We start from the raw sequence: 17,556 nt of genomic DNA on the forward strand, positions 1-17,556 counted from the left end.
GGTACCTATTGTCCCCTGTCTTTTGTTAGCACAAGCAAATTACTAGGTTTTATGATATCCACACAAGGATGCTCCCTGGTTCAAGGTACTGAAATGTAGTCTAGAACAAAAAGCAAAACAAAGCCAAACAAAACAAAACCCCTGCCAAACACAAATGCAAAACTTTCCTTGGGCCAAGGAAAATCTATAGTAAACCCAGGGCTTTATTCAGTCCTCTAATACAATGAAATGCAAAATAACTAGAGCAACTGGGTAACATTTTAAGTAAATACATTTTAAAGGTACTTTTCCATCCTGAGTTACTTATGAGCCTACATTTTAAGCTGTTGGTTTATCTGTACAGTGACACTGTAATGGCTAAAGCCCTCGAGTCCTCTCTTCTGAGTGGGCTTTCTGTGCAAAGATTCTGCTCCACAGCCATAATATTGCTTAAAGATTACTGAAAACATCCAGTGTCCTTTCTGTAAGAACAGCTACACCTTGATTACTGTTTTGAATCAGACGAGGAGCACACTTCTGCTGACATTCTTCCAGATGTTCTCATTTATTGCTCTTTTGGTTCAAGTCTTGGAGTACATGAAGGGCTTTTCTTTTGAATGAAACTAAAGCAAAGACACACTCCAGTGTACTCCCAAGGCTAATGGGTTTTCTACCTGTAAAATCAGATTAGAGCTGGTCCAAAACGAGACCCCTGACACACACACTGTGTGGATGCTGGGTAACCAGAACCAACCACTTTGTTCTGAAAATGGTCTTCTGCTTAACTGGACTGGTCATTATTGTGTATTTAGTGTCTCACACCAAAAGATAATGACAGGTTCAGGAGATTATCTGCACAGGTAAATTGTTAGTGTAAGGGGCATCCATAGGCATGTTTATGTACCTATTCAGTGCCTGTGGCATTTACAAATCAAATTGCTATCATCTGCTGTATTATGTGTTATAGGTCTACTAACAGAAATACAATGCAAGTCGAAAAGACTACGGAAAAATGTGAAACAGACTCCAGGTCAAACAGTTAATGAAGATAATGAAGGCCCTGACATGAAACAAGTGACGTCTACAACTAAAATGTATAGGGTAAGAAAATTCTTGTAATAGTTGGTACAGTAGCGGTGATGTTTGAGCTAAATGTGGCTAGTACAGTGAATATAGAATACTTGCAAACTCTCTGGAGCTGTTTGTATTAATTAAAAGTCCATCTCCCACCAGATCAAGGGAATACCTCGAGTACAGAAGTAGTTTTGATATTTTTAGTCAAAACTCAGTAAAACACTAATAAAATCCATGAAGTACTTTTTGTCAAGTATATATCACACATGATGAGGTGTGAAGTTTGAGCATACCTAGTTATTTGCTATTTGTTTCCTTATTTCTAGTAATAAGCAAAACAAACTCATTCAGTTTAGAAGCATTACACACCTCTCTTCTGTATACTTCTATAGAAATCTCAGTGAAAAGCAAACCTGCTTGGTCTCCAAGTGTGAGGAATAGATGTATAGCTTTTGCCTAAAGCAGGAGATGCCAGATCATTTCTATGACTTCATTTCATGATGGGATTTTTTTTTTTTTTGCCAGTGTAGGAGAAAGTAGAATTTACCCCACAACAGCAGAACCTTCTTGATTACATCATGGATTCATACAGTAAGCAACAAATACCACAGGAGGTGTCAAAAAAACTAGTAAGTATGTTGGTTAATTGATTTTTGAGATGTGGATAATGAAGCTGAGGATTACACAGCAGCAAATATTTGTACTTAGCATAAATAGTTGTAATAAGTAGTAGAGCAAACTATTGGTAAAAGCCTACACTTAAGACGTGCTGCAAGTGGGACAGAATTTCTCACATTCCTTCAACAGGCCACATGTTTGTTTATCAAACTTAAATGCGAAGAAAAATCTTTCAACTCTGGAAATACATTTTCATCCTCAAATCTAACTTTTGCTGATTGGAGTTTCTATTTTTACATTGTTAGTATAGGCAGCAGTTTGAGTTTGACTTGAAGCCAAGCTTCCTGTCCATAAGAACACTAGCCTGGAAGCTTGAAAATATATATATATATATATATTTAATATTTTTTAAACCCAATTTTGCAACATTTTTGTTTCATCCCCTCTTCTTTCATTTTCCTCTCTACCTTTTAGAAATTTCATTTTCCCTTTAAGATCTCCCAGTTTTCATGGTAAAACGGAAGAAAGGTTGGGAAGCAGAGAGGAAAGGAAACATAGGGCTTAAAAGAGGTGGGGTTTTTTACGTAACTGTCATGTTTAACCTTAAAAAACAACAAGCAAATCCACAACAAACCCCAAACACCTGTAAAAAACTATTTCCTAAGTCATAGGCTTTGAAAACTAAAAGGAAGACACTTGCAGGAGGAGTGTTGAATTACCCATAACTAATATGTGGAATTTATTTCCATGGGAGGTTAAGGAGGTCAAAACAAAAAATATACTAAAAAATACGTATTATGGCACCCACAGAACTTCTGGCTCAGGATGTGCCTAAATCATTGATTGCTAGACATGACACTGAAAGTGAGACAGACATTCCAGAGGAAAGGACTCTGTCTACTTCTTTTACTTCTTATGTTGCCTCTTAAAAAATACGTGGTTTTGAAAATCATTGGAGACAAATTACATTGTTAGATGGAACTCTTTCCTTATTCAGTCTATAATTCTTGTATTTTATACTCTTCAATATGAAGTGACAATGAATATTAACAGATTTTGTTTGGTTTGATCTTTAACAGTTACAGGAGGAATTCAGTGCTGAAGGGAATTTTCTGATTTTGACAGAAATGGCTACCAGTCATGTGCAGGTTCTTGTGGAATTCACTAAAAAACTACCAGGTATATCCAGTGTGTTGGGGCAAATTTTGTTATTGCAAAGTTGACATGCCTTTCATTTGCCATTTGGTGATTGTTGTGTATATTTTGAAGACTATATAAAAATTCCTCCTCCCCTAACACATGTGAATTCTTCAGACATTGTCTAAAGAAAAAGAACCTTGTGATCAGAGGAATGATACATTGAATAATTCAGACTCTGCCACCCTGAGATGTAGCACTCTTTACCTATTGACAAACAAAATGCTCAGAGAAAAGGTTGTGTCTCTAGAGAGATTTTATTTTTATATATCACTGTAATGCCAAATAGTCTGCCTTTAAATTGCCACTAACGCTTGCCAGACTGCTTCACTCCCTTTGCTGCCTTTCTAGCAAAATCTCTAGGTCATGACATCCACTGAATTGTGAGTCCTAGACAAGAACTTTCCCTAGTTGGTGGCACCAGTGTTTATGGTCCTTGCCTGGTATGTTATGGACAAGCACTCAGGAACACCTGAGTTTATCATTAGTATTTTTTTAACTCCCAAGTTCATGTTACCTCAAGAAGTAATTAATGCTGGGCATTGTACAGGTTCCTTTTTATTAAGGAAAGTGCACTGTAATGCTTGGCTCTATGAAAACGTTATTTTCCTTGCTCTCCCATAATATGGACCATTCCTCTGTGTGTTACAGGCTTGCTTCAAAGCCTAGCACTGAAGTTGTAAATGTATTTTTTTTATACTAACTGGGATACTGGCTTGCAGGAGAGAAGAAGAGGAGAGAAGAAAGAAGGAGCTTTGTAACTGAATAATCTATTATTTTCAGTGTTGACTTAGGATATATCTTGCAAGATTTATCACTTTGTTTCATTATCTGCATTATCTCCTGTGCTTCCTCATAGAATCAAGGGGTGGGTATAAAGTGGGCACCTGCACTGGCAAATATGAGGAAAGTTTCTGAGGATTTTTAGCTTGCTTCAGAGGAGCAGCTGTGTATTCACACAAGTCACCAAATTTGTTCTGATTTCTTCAGTGGGTTTTAGAGTCTCTTCCCTCCAAAAAAGGAAATACATATTTAAAACACAGCAGGAAGCCTCTGTGTAACACAGTATATTAGTCCAAACGCAAGGTGAAATATTTAAAATTAGATGCTTCAAATGCTTTTGCCATCAGGGCATGGAAAGAACTGAAAGCAGCACAGCAGTGTGAAGTCATATAGAAAGCTCTGGTGGAAAGATGGCAGATGTTAGGGAGCAGCATCAGGCTAGACAAAATTCCCATATTGGTTATGCTACGTCACTAGATTTCACTTGTCAGGTTCCACTCAAAGTATTATGAACACTGAAACACAACTCTAATTCTCATAAACTTTGTTGACATCCAGATCTGTGTCCTTTTCTGGAATCTGGGTGTCAATTTCCCAACTATTTGGCAATCCCACTGATATCGACACTGAGGTTGTACAGATGTGTAGCACCTCATATGCAAGAACTTCAGGATAGGAAATAAGAGGGACTTTCCTGTTGCTGCCTTTCTTATTTCCAACATCTCCCCAGGCTTCCAAACCCTTGATCATGAAGATCAGATTGCTTTGCTGAAGGGCTCAGCAGTAGAAGCTATGTTCCTCCGTTCAGCTGAGATCTTCAGCAGGAAACTTCCTACAGGACACACTGTCCTTTTAGAAGAAAGAATTCGCAATAGTGGTAAGTATCTTGTTTAACAAGGGAAAACCAAGCCACACCATTGCACTTCTGAGTCAGTATTTTGCCCTTAGAAAGCTAGTAAAATTATTAGCGCTGAAACAGGTTTATCTGAATGGTGTTCTTTATATCAACTAGAACAAATCCAACTCAGCCTTGAGGCTAAAGGTCATAAAGTAAAGGTTTATTTATAAATACAAGTATTACAAATAACACTGTATCAAACAAACTTGTTGCAGCTTTCCAACGATAAGCATGAAAGAACAATGAAGAAGAAATACCATAATTTTAAATTAAATTTAAATAAAATATCAGTATTTATGCTTTCAAAGGTAATCGTTATAAGAAGGAAAGAAAAAAAAATATTTTATGGTGTTACTGAAGATGACCGAAGAGAACCGCCTATTATTAGGGTCATTTTGGTAGAACTGAATCACAGCACAAAGTGCATTGAAGAATTATTAAAGTGACATGTTCTCAGTATGTTTTCTACATCTTAAGGTGCATCAAAGGCTCAGTAGCTATGATAAATTCTGGCTCTGGACATAAATCTTTATAACTAAGAAAAGCCAAACAGGGCTGGATATGGTTTGTTCCTTAAAGCAGGCAAAGTGGTGTTTTGCATTGTTACATACTCTTTGTCCTCCACTGATGCAATACTGAATGTTTTTCCTTCTTTATGTATTGACCTGCAAACTATCCAACCCACAGTCATCTATCATTCAAACTTCAGGTGTAGTAACAATTCTGAGTCAAAGAGTCTGTCTATAGATTATGGCCTTCCTTCTTTAATGGTCAGAAGGAGAAGAGAGACAAGAACATTAAACCTCAATACTAGTCATAGAAATGGGCTTAAACTCATTTCTGAAACTCTTAAAATCAGTAACATGAAGATACTATTGATATATACAAAATTAGGCCAATACTTTTATATTTGAAACCTGAAAAGAAATCTTGAAAATAATGCTCTTGCTGAAGTATGTATTTGGTTTGGCTTAACACACTGATTTCTAAGTTTATCTTTTTTTAAGTATTTCTTTCATTTTTATTTATTATAAGAGGCTATTGTTTGATGTGTTGGAACTAGTGACTTCCAGATGGATTCTGGTCCAGATTCTGCAGGCAGAGAAGTATGCTAAGAAGACCATAAGTATTTCCTGAAAACTGTAATGAGTTGGCATGGATCCAAACGTCTTCATTAAGAGATTTTCTTTTGGATTATAAGATAAATTTTTGATAAAAATAGATCTTAGAGAAATTAATCCATATGAATACATAATTACTGAAAGCTTCTCTAATCTATGCAGTGAGTATCACTCCTCTTGTTCAAGGTGTCAATTGTTTGTAAAAAATAGAAGCAGGAAATACTTTGATCCAGAACATTACGAAAACCACTATGTCATACCAATAATTTTCTTCTTAGTCAGACTTTTAAAATAGCCTGTTAATTCTCTGTAACTGTTGAAACCAGATGAGATGTATTATTATTTTTTGCAAGTTTTTACTAGACTTAAATATAGCATTTCATATAATAACATGACTATCTGGAACATGACACTGTATCATGCAGTAATATTATTTACCTGTCATGCAACAGATTAACAAAATAGCGTTTTGTATAGAAATTTTAAGACAAGTAACAATTTAAAATATGGTACCATTTATTCCAAAGGAAGATTTCCTGCAATTGCTTTTTTTTTTTTCCCGTGGGAAATTTACCTCCAAGGTAAATTAAACATGAGTTCTAGAGTAGAAGAAAACCTGAGTTGAATAGTTCCCAAGGAATGAAACACAGTCACTTTTTTTAAGTGTGCATGTATACAAATATATATCTTATTGCTCTTGGAAAAGGCTCTCTAAAACATCTTCCCTCAAGCCAGGGTCAAGTTGGAAACATAAGAAGAAATACTGTTGCTAGAACTTCTCCCACCCTGTATTACATGAGCATAATGTATTATCCAGCTTCTTTGCTTCTGGCTGCATTCTTTCCTTTCATTAATATCCAGAAGAGAGAACAAAATATCCTTTCCCATTTATTTCATTTCTTCACTCTGTGCAAATTCAAGCCTACTTAAAACACACTTTCCTTGGCTGCACTTCATAGGGCTGTGACAGTAAACAACAAATGCAGTTTGTAAATCTCTGTGACAGTGTTAATTTAATTGCTGCTACTGATGCTATTTAGTTGTTAGTGCCACTGCACAGACCCAGAAGCCACTCAACATTTTCAGTCTCTCAATTTGGAATGACACTGCTGCCTGCTAGAGTGTTTTAGTCAACCTCGCAATGTCCCTTGCATGAAAGGGCTAAAATGTGTTTTTTAAACACCCCTCTGCCTGTGTTTTCAGTACTGGTAACTGCCTGTTACTGGTATCACTTCTTTTGCACCGAAAATGCAAGCAGATTATTTTATAAAAGGAAGGACTTTTACTAGGTTTGACTCTCTCATGCTTCCCCAATGTATTTCTCATTGTTCAGTGAATTTTCATAGGAATCCTGTTCATCATCGCACAAGCTACCAGAGTTTTTGTTTAAAGAGCCCTCATTGGTGCAATTTTTCTGTGCATTTTGTCTTAGTTCAGGGTAAATTCCAGAATTACACATTAGGGCAAATCACATAATTTCAAATTGTTTAAAAAGTACAAATACCAAACCAGATTATTTTTGTGGATTAAGTCCTGGTCATTTTCAGGTGTCCTGAGTTTAAACAAAATGTGAGAAAGGCATCCAAATTATTCTGTTATCATCTCTGACACACACAGCTTTCAAAAATATTGAATACACACTTCACACCTCTGCATGTCACAGGGCTCTAAGTTGAATAATCACCTGTACCAACTGTGATATTAGGTTAGAAACTTCAGCAGCCTCTTGCAGCCTTAACCAGTAAGGACAAATGCTACCAAAAGCTTCAGCTGATCATTACCATGTTATAGACTGGTCCAAGAGCTAAGACTGGCCAAAAGAGATTAATCCCAAGTCAAAGAAAAAAACTTAAAAGAAACAGAGGAAATGCAGACATTTGAGTGAGAGTTTAGAAAATATATTTATAGGTAATGAATAGCTCTTGGTGAGGTCCTAAACACTGTCGGCCCATCAGCTATATTATTGTTGTTAGTCAGATCTTCTGTCCACATAATTTTAGATGCAGACATATTTCTGAATGCCACATAAGACCTATTGTCAAGCCTTGACATCTGTATCCATAAAATCAGAGAGGGCAGTGGAGATGACATCCTGCCTAAAAGTCACAAGCTGTCCAGCCTTCTGTCACCTGCCACCATGTCACTTCGAAGCTTCTCTTACCTATTAATATTTATGCCTTCTCCAGTCTGCTTGGAATGGATTTTCTTTTTTTCCTTTGTTCTCTGATAAAGAAGTCAGAGATCTGGTCATGATGACCTTTGAGCATTAGCAAAATTCATTTTTATTCTCATGCTGATGAGGTGTATTTTTATTTCTTAACTTGCGCATACTGCTCAACTCCTGGTACATCTCAGGAACTGCCTTTTTCTGTGCTTTGGTGGTCTTCCTTCTTAAAGTGTTATGGAAATTCTTTCATTAGCTTTCATTAGCTCCTGAGGCTGAGTTCCTCTTCTACTCACCCTAACATTAGACTTCATGAGAAATACATACATTCTATTTAATGTTAATGAGAGCTTATGCCACTTACTCATCTTACTTGATACTTCACTACGCATATACCATGTTGTGACTGATTGACTCATTCCGTGAAAGGCTGACATCTTAGTAATTTAATACTTAGTTTCTTTGTGTTATATTGAAAGCAAATTATCCCCATTATCAAGCAGTACAACTTTTTTAAAAGCAGTGCTGAGACATTTTAATGTTTTCTCAGTGAGCATTTATAGCTTGTATTCCTACAATATAGCTTTCAGTAGTCATGAAGAGACGCAGATGTCTGTTTTGTCATTTTATTCTATACAGCAGCTCTACTAATTTCAGTACTGAGGAATAAGATACTATCTGATATGAACAGAAACAGAAGAATCTGGATCCAAATTTTCAGTTAGCAGCAGGACACCTGACATTGTAAAACATACTTTTGTCTGCCTGGCTGGGTTACAGGTGCTGAAGAACAGTGAGATCCAAAGAATACAAGAAATAGCCGCTATTTCAAAGCACTGGCAAGAGGCCCCCTTTTGCCCTTGAATGTGGGATACAAAGTTCACATTGATTTGGACAAGAGGCTCCTGCAAACGAAAGCAAAATTTTGGAACCAGAACAGTGGATACCTAATTACTTCTGTTGCCTTTGGCTTTTATTATTTGATTATTAGTACTACGTAACAGTAGTGCTTCAAAACCCTTTTGCTAAAGTGTGTGCAAAGAAACTAAATGAAATTATCTTCGCTGCCAAGTCTGAAGTGTCAAATGCACTAAATGGTCATGTGCATCCACAAGGAAGGAGACACCATCCTATGACCTGACCCAAAATTAGCACACTGCCCCAGGCATTTAGAAATTAGGAACACTTTAAATTGCAGAGTAAAGGAAAGAGCTTTTCTGTTTGTATACAGAAAAGTACAATCTATTGCACTGAGTTAGCCAGTCCCATGTTCCTGAATTACTAATGAAGTTACTAGAAGTGTTTAAATCATATCTACAGAGTTAATTTATACCCATGAAAAAAGAACAGATGTCAGGGGGTCCAATCTCTTCCACGTTAAGTGAACTGCCACAGGCCAGAAACTTAGTTATAAAGTCTAGCTCCAGGCAGTGCAGGTGTTGCTGCTGTGTGCTAGACCATACTTCACTCCTGACTACAGCCACTCAGGCCACTGCCAAAGAGTGATGTGTGGCAATGCCATTTGCATCCTCCTTGCAGGTCTGGTTTATTTGTTGTTTGTTCTCTTTTTAACTGAGGATTCTTTGCTTTCAATGATGGCTTCACAGTGGTCCTACTGATTGCTTTTGAGAAGGTGGGGTTTTGCTATCCTGATTGTGAGTTCTTCTTGGCACATGCTAACCTCTACTTTAAGTTGGACATTTAATGTCTATGAGATGATGACAGAGGGGAGAGGTCAAGTGCAGACGCTCTGGTGTATCTTCTCTACTGGCTCGACTTTCCCCTTTTTGGCTCTTGGCATCAATAGGGTGGATTTGGTCAGTGTTCAAAGGCCACTGGTGCATTTGAACAGCTTAGCAGGGAGACCTCATAAGCTGGTGAGAAGGCATTTCTGGTAGATGAAACACTGTGAAAGATAAGATGTAAGTTTGCAAGTAATGAATATATTTTATTTTCATAAAACAACCCTTGGTTTCATATCCACTGGCACTTCCGTGTTTATCAAGAAAAAAATCTCAATATCCATATTAATCACACAGTGCTAGTTACTGTTAATTAGTAATTACTATCAAGCTTTCTTCTTGCAATAGATTAATCTATTCAGTTTTACCGAACAGCCAAAATAGAAGAGAGAATGGTGTCTCCAAAAGCTGGCAATACTGACTCAACATCACAGTAAAAACATTTATTTCAGGACTGCATTAACCAGATAATTATTTACAGCCTGCAACGCCAAACTTTATGGAAGAAACAGTCACCTTCAGTGAGAAATCTCAGGAATAAAACCCTGGTCTAAACCAATGCTCTCCCGTAAGCTAGGGTCAGGAATGAAATTGTGCAAGAAGTGGTGCTGAATGAATAATGTTCATGGGTTTAAATCTGCTCCAGTCTAATGCTGCAAGTACTCAGTAAAGCTAGTATTTCCCATTGACTATGCTAGAGTTTACAGTCATGCATTAACATAGTGAAATAAATCAAATTAATTGCATTATCTTCTGCAGATGATAGAGTTAGGCTGGTGTTTAGGTAGAAATCTGTGTAATTCAGAATGATGCACACTGCAATGTGCAAGGAAAGCATATTCTTATTGCTGTAATGCTGCATGAAAGAAAGTTTTAAAACCTTTTTGAAAAGAAGAAGGAAGCACTGTTAACACTGACCAGGAAGCTTGGCCTAGCTGACACAGTACTCTGCAGGGCTCTTGTCTGATCTAAATAAAGAGGGTTAGACAGGGTTAACTTTCCTGTTTACAGTGAGGCCAGGAATATAACTTTATCTATTTTATTTTTTCTTTTCACTTTTGGAGCATGATTTATAACAATGATATTTGAAAATTCGTAGAGTTCATTTCTCCAATTATGAGCACCAAATCGCCTTTAATTCTTTTTCTGATAACCTGAATTGAAGTGACAACATTTTGTATAGTAGATAAGAGAAAAAAAAAAAAAAGGCAAGAACTATAAACATCTGTTTCCTGCTTTTTTCCTTTCTGGTGTTGCTCATTAAATCCAAACTGAAGCGTTTTCAATCGCGTTAGAAAACAGCCCCCTCTTGTGATGGAACAGTGGTTTGTGTAACATGCATCCAAGGTGATGAAGTAACAGGGAAAATCCAACACAGATGGGATGAGAGCAAAACCAGTAACCACGTAAAACAAAAAAACAACAACAACAAAAAAAAAACAACCAAAACATCAATCCATTATTCTAGTCTCAAATTTGCTAATTTTGTATGGTTTTATTCATAATTGTCCTGTGACATATTTCTGTTTAAAGATTTCAAAGTTCTCTTTAGTAAAAGCAGTAAATCAGTTGCATTGTTGAAACATCCTTTTTCACTTACTTTCACCTCTGCTGGTGAAAGTAATTAATTAATTTGCTTCCACATCTGTACTCATTTTTTTGCTTCAGCCATCCATGCTTTATTTTCTTAATGTTTGATTATAAGCTTTCTGGGGGAAGGATTGTTTTACTGCGTGCTTATACAACACCCAGACCAATGAGGACCTGAATTAGTCATTCTATGCCATGTTCACCACCATTATTTTCATCTCACATCTGCTGTATTGACAGCAGGACTTGAAGAGCTTTGTGGTCAGCAAAACAATAAATTCATCCAGCTAAATACTAATCTGCTTCCCACACCCTCCCCCCCCCCCCCCAAAAAAAAAAAAAAAAAAAAAGAAAGAAAAAGGAGAAAAAAAAATCAAACTATGAATATGAGAAACAAACGATGTGATGAGAGTCTTAGTCACAAACCACTTCCTTCCATTTCCTTTCTGCTGCCGAGATGATCATGCCCAGTGTCATGATACCTTGCACAGACATCTAAAAATATCCACTTTGTCTTGGGCTTTTCTTGTGTCATTCCTGAGCCATTCACTTCCCTGAAAAAAATCATTTGCTCTGCTTTAGGGCTCAGCTAGATGTTGGTTTTTTTTCCCTGTTTCTAGATTCATGTGAACTTTAAGACTTTGGTGCATCACATGTATGTGGTCCTTACATACGTCATATTGTAAGGAACTTAGGCATTTATGTCTGCCTGAGAGAGACAGGCGGTTCCCCTAAGTTAGCAATAACAAGTGTTTAAAATTTTAAACACTTAACGCAGATGACTAACAACATAAACCTCACAGAACATTAGATGACTATGCTATTGTTTGCTCTGTATAAAGCTCCAGCTGTGTTACTAACTTCCACACAATGAGCTGACCTGCATTACATATGTCTGCTTAATTGACTTAGACTTTTCTGAACAGTATTGAACTTGTTATAAACCCCAGATTCATGGCTTGTAATCTGAAGTGAACACAGGTTGCTTATGTCACATGTTAAACACATCACTGAGCTACAAAATAAACCACACCCTGCAATACCATACTTTCACTGTTGGGACACATAACTATTCCACTGACTGAAGTAAGTTCTCACTGTCACAGCAAAATGTGACTGTTTCTTAGTTAAGTGACTTTATGTTTCCTTCCTTTGAGTTCCACCTGCTGAGTTTAATTTGAATTTCCCCTACTGGAGGCAGTCCAAACCTCACCAATCCAGGACTTCAGCTTCGTGTTTTATACAACACTCAAAACCACATTATTTCATGTGGTTTCAACACCAAGATATCATGGCTTCTCCTAGAACAGCTCAAAATTAAGAGTAAAATTACAAGAAATCCTATGGCCCTCATATGTGTGAACAGAGCAGGTTTCGACCCTTTCAGCCAAGAAAGGTCAAAAGGCTCTTGCGGCAGAACCACTGATTTGGATGTGTACACCCCATCGGTGCCACTGCTTCAGAGTTGCAAGCACTCATTGCCAACGGTCTACTGCCTGCTCCAAGTGACTCACATAGCATTTTTAAAAAATAGTAATTGATGTCACAAGATCTGCTTCTCTTTTACACCAAAAAGCAGAACGGAGCACATCTGTAATTTAAGGCTGAGTAAGAACACTGTGACTGGATGACAAAGTCAGTAAGGGGAAGCCCCATCAGCATACCTTAGTTCAGTAATCCCAAAGGGTTTCACTGATGGCAAGAGAATCACATGATCCCACCCTTAAATTGGCCTAGGTTTAATTTATGGCTCTGTACTTTAGAACACACTAGCTTATGCTTTAAAGTAGTAGCAGTTGCAAGCAAGTTGATCTTGGACTACAGGTAATCCTAGACCTAGGTAAATTTCCAGGCTACATAAAAGATGCAATTAAATCTTTTTATGGAAAAAAATGAAGCAACTGCCCAAGCCAGTAGCAGTAGTTAGTAGAGTAGAGTTGGGCTGGAATTAAACCGTATACCCTGAGAGGTTTCCAGATATAACTAATGTAAAGATAGAGAGCATGGGGACTGTTTCACAAACTGCACCCTGGAAACAGAAGACAGCTAGAATATAAGCAGACAGCAAGAAAACCACCTATGAGGCTTGTCCTGAAGAGCTAGATGGGCAAACCTGTAGAGGAAAAGGAATTGCTTGAAAGACAGACTTTGAAACCATGTGAAATTTCCAGTGCTTGCTGGTTTCTACTCTGAACTGGAAAACAAGGATGCGCTTGCAGTTTTGTAACTGTCTTGCATCAGGCCCATTTGTGTAGTAATTTTTCCCCACCAAGACAGCCAAGGCTTCAAACACTAAATAATTGCTCTGTGGCAATAAACCAGATTATTTCAATAATTTCAAAATAATATAACTTCTTTTTTCCCCTCTCACAGGTATCTCAGCTGAATTCATAACTCCCATGTTTAACTTTTATAAAAGCATTGGAGAGCTGAAGATGACACAGGAAGAATATGCACTGCTTACAGCCATAGTTATCCTGTCTCCAGGTAACTTCTCATCCAGAATTAAATATTAGTGGCTTGGGAAAGAAAGCAGGAGGAGTATGACCTGGGACTTGTAAAAACTTACATTCTACATAGAGTAAGTGACCACACATGCTTATTCAATATATTCAGTTGTTAAACCAGAAAACAAACACACAAATCCAAGCTCCAAATGTCCTCCTATGCCATCTGGTTTTGCATAGAAGGGAAAAATGTGCCTAAATGCAATGATTAAAAAAGTACTGGTATGTCTTCACTGCTTAACACAACAGGCTTTTTCCTTCAGAAAATCCCAGTTGTGGTTACACACGCAACAATACAGACCACTGTGGAATGTTACTATTTTTTAGAGGGAAATTGGGAAACTCTGTAACTTAGAGAATAGCAGTAAAGGTCTTCAGCCTTTATGGAAGAAGCAGTAGGGTGTCAAGAGCAGGACGGTAGCAAGTAGGCCTCTTGACTATAAAGTGCTGGAAACTGACCTTTCAGAAGTATCAGCGCAATAGCATCTCAGCCCTGATTAGAGGCTTTGCTGTAAAAAAACTAATTCTTCGACAACACAAAACTAGCTCTGCCTATGAAACACGGAGTAATTGTATAGTGACTCAAACAAATTGACTCATAGGAATGGGAGAAGCTGATGCTTCAGGACAAAAGACAGACACTGAGGTTTCATGGAAGATAGGAAGGTGAAGCAATTGCATTGCTCTTTCAGTCAGTGTGGCTCAAGAAATTTCATCAGAACTTTCAGTGACAAAAAAAAAAAAATTCTCTCTTTTCTTCCCTCTCCAAGTACCCAAACACACACAAATCAGCAAATTAAAAGAACAATTTCTAACAAAGAAGTTTCATTAGAGGATGAAGGTGTTTGATTCTCCCTGGGGACCAGTATGTACACTCTACTGGCCAAATTCCCCAGCTGTACAACACCTCCAAGAACTTATGCTGTGCTGTTTAGCTGCTTCAATGCATCACAGGCTGTACTCGGGTGCAGAACTGCACTAAGAGATGACAATTGAACCCCAAAGAAATATTTCCAAGTTAAAACTGTTCAGTTTTTGACAAAGTTGAAAGTGTTCCCTAGATAGAAGTAGGAAGCTTACATGAAAACCCCAAACAAAAAAACCAACCAAACAAAATCTTAACTATTTTTATTCCCCCTTAATATGAATACAAATATTCTGTGTGAACACCAGTACCCGGTGTAAATACTGGAATATTTTTATATTCAGTTACCAGTGAAAATATTTACATTGTATCAGAGCATATATTTGCTAATTACTTCTTTCCTTTTAAAACCATAACCAGATCGACAATACATAAGGGACAGGGAGTCCGTGGAAAGACTTCAAGAGCCATTGCTGGATATACTACAGAAATTCTGCAAACTTCACCACCCAGATAACCCTCAACACTTTGCATGCCTCCTGGGCCGTCTGACGGAATTACGGACATTCAACCATCATCACGCAGAGATGCTGATGTCGTGGAGAGTAAACGATCACAAATTCACACCTCTGCTCTGTGAGATCTGGGATGTGCAGTGATGCATACTTTTATTTTAGAATAATCTTTTTAAAGGACCACATAGCATTTATTTTCATAGAACGATATCCCACAGTACATTAAATTTTCTTTACTGCATTTTTATAGAAACATGCCATGGATTCATGAAAGTAATTTTGTTCACTGTACGCAGAATATTGCATAGCTTTCAGATCTTCACACGTAAGTACAACTTTCTCTGTATTTATATTCTCTGATCAGAAACAGTCCACCAGCTCTTCAGAGGAACCCTGGTAATTCTGCTGCAATTAAGCTGATTGCAGTTACACTTTCTCTTGATAAAGGGGGATAGCATTCATATTTTTTTTCATTGCAATGTTTTTGTGCTCAGCCTCCATTATATTCCAGATACTTACCTAATAAACCAGCTGAAATGGTTAATGCCAGTCATTTGCGGCTCAACTGTGAAATGTGTTCATGTAAGATGTGCAAGATGTTATTTCTTCATAAGGTGAAAAATTATGTAATGGAGAAAAGCCTCATACACACACAAGGAAACCCCAAACAACCTTTTCATGATATAAACGTGTAACTTCTTTTGAATTATTTCAAAGTAAAAATTATACAGTATCTAAACTTTGTTAAAATGCATCACAGGTTATTTTGCTTTAAGACTTTGACTGTTGGTGTTCAGCGGCTCTGAACAGCACCATCACCAACATCCCCGAAACAGGTAAGTGGTCCGAGTGCTGTGCGGGGCTGCAGGCAGAGTGAGTGGTTTCCTTGTGCCCGGGTCCGCTCCCAGAATCCCAGATGGCCGGGGTACTGATGTGACCGTGTTCTCCAAACGCTGGCCCTGCGCTGCCGGCAGCGCGAGACGCACGGCAACGCGTTGGGCGCAGAAACAGCTCTCCGCCCTGCTGCCAGAAGTGCAGGACCCTCAGCGGGCCGGCGCTTACCCTGACCGCCACGCAGCCAGCCCCCTGCTCCCGCCAGCCGGGACCAAGCCCGCCATCGCGGCCCCGATGGAGCAGAGCTTCTTTCAGAGGCGGTTGGTGACATAAGGAGGGCAGGCTGAGGCGAGTGATTTCACCTCAGCTGGAGCGGCCGGTGGGCGGTAGGACCATCTGCCACAGCGACCGAGCCAGCAGCCCTCCGGCCCCGCCGCCGCAGCAGGCGGGGCACCGACGCCCGACCTATCCTCCGGCGGCGGGGGGGGGGGCAAGGTTTGCCGAGGCGACCTGGCTGCCAGCGGATCCGTGACCCTGCGCCCTGAACCGCCTCTCGGGAGGCCGGAGGAGCGGCCCCGCTACCCAAGGCCTTCAGGCGAGCCGGCGCGGGTTGCGGTGGAGACCCTCGAGCTGCCCCGCATAAATCGGATTCCCCGAGCGGAAGCGCGGCGAAACCAAAGGTCTCGCCTTGGGCGCAGCGAGCGGGCAGAGCCGCGGCTCAGGGCCAGGTGCGGCAGGCACGCCCCAGCTCCGCCCCGCGGGCGCTGATTGGCCCTTTCGAACAGAGCGGCCGGCGCGGAGCGAGTGGGGTGAGTGCTCTGCTCCGCTCCGCGGCGCCGTGGCAGCTGTCGGTCCCGGTCCCCGTCCCCGTCCCCGTCCCGGTGGGTAGCGCGGTGCCACGGATCAGGGTGGCGGTGGCGGTGGCGGTGGCGGTGGCGGTAGCAGCGGCAGCGTCAGTGGCAGTGCGCGGGTCTCCCCGCAGAGGGGTGGGGCTGGGGGGCGGCAGTGCTCTGGACACGGCGTGCGGGAACGGTGAGGGGCGCCCGAGAGGCGGCAGGTCTGTCCCCTCGTGGGGACCGGGGCTCTGCTGCTGCAGGGTCACGCTTGCGTCGGTGCATCGGGCGCACGGGAACCGAGCGGTGGCACTCGGTCAGTTACGCCTGTCTATAGAGGTAGTGCTGGAAACAGGCTGAGCATCGGCGCGCCTCACGGGACGTATCCCGGTATTGGGCTAAGGCTGTCACTGGGACGGGTCACCCTTCTGCGGGCAGCAGCTCTCGTCTGGCCTAGTCAGCTTCTCTGGCATGGGTGTTGGAAGTGAAGTGCAGTGAAACTAACCTTGGGGAAGGGAGAGGGGAGAGTTTTTGCATAACCGCCTTTAAACCAGTCTCTCCTGTGCCTCACACAAGCGTTTGAGGATGCTGTGCTATTTTTGTAGGAAAACTGCCCTAGTGCTTTTGGCTAAAATACTCTTTCATATTGTTTATTAAGCTGAAAAATGTCTGTCTCCTTCATTTGCCCAAAAGCTGGCTGTATTCCAAGGATACTGTGTGTCATCTTTGCCATAGTATAAGAACAAGGAATGGGGAAAAAGGGCATGTGTACCTTTAGAACCTCTAAGGTATAGCTGGCCTATGCATTTGTAATTCTAAATGTACTAAGCGGATCT

The 17,556-nt window shown here is 39.9% G+C and overlaps 1 protein-coding gene across 4 annotated transcripts in view; it reads left to right on the forward strand.

The window, feature by feature from the left end:
• The window catches only part of NR1H4 (nuclear receptor subfamily 1 group H member 4), a 38,089-nt gene extending 22,585 nt beyond the window's left edge, over window positions 1-15,504 (forward strand). For all 4 annotated transcript variants that reach the window (XM_057425515.1, XM_057425511.1, XM_057425523.1 and 1 more), the window contains 6 exons: window positions 947-1,080; window positions 1,584-1,682; window positions 2,751-2,850; window positions 4,382-4,528; window positions 13,540-13,653; window positions 14,959-15,504. In XM_057425515.1, coding sequence (XP_057281498.1) covers window positions 947-1,080; window positions 1,584-1,682; window positions 2,751-2,850; window positions 4,382-4,528; window positions 13,540-13,653; window positions 14,959-15,197 — 833 coding nt within the window. In that variant the 3' untranslated portion in view covers window positions 15,198-15,504. The remainder of the gene's footprint in view (window positions 1-946; window positions 1,081-1,583; window positions 1,683-2,750; window positions 2,851-4,381; window positions 4,529-13,539; window positions 13,654-14,958) is intronic.
• Window positions 15,505-17,556: the final 2,052 nt, after the last annotated feature.

Source organism: Pezoporus wallicus, unplaced genomic scaffold, assembly GCF_028554395.1.
Source record: "Pezoporus wallicus isolate ANWC-B61680 ecotype Strahan unplaced genomic scaffold, APGP_CSIRO_Pwel_v1 scaffold_3294, whole genome shotgun sequence".
Lineage (NCBI taxonomy): Eukaryota > Metazoa > Chordata > Aves > Psittaciformes > Psittacidae > Pezoporus > Pezoporus wallicus.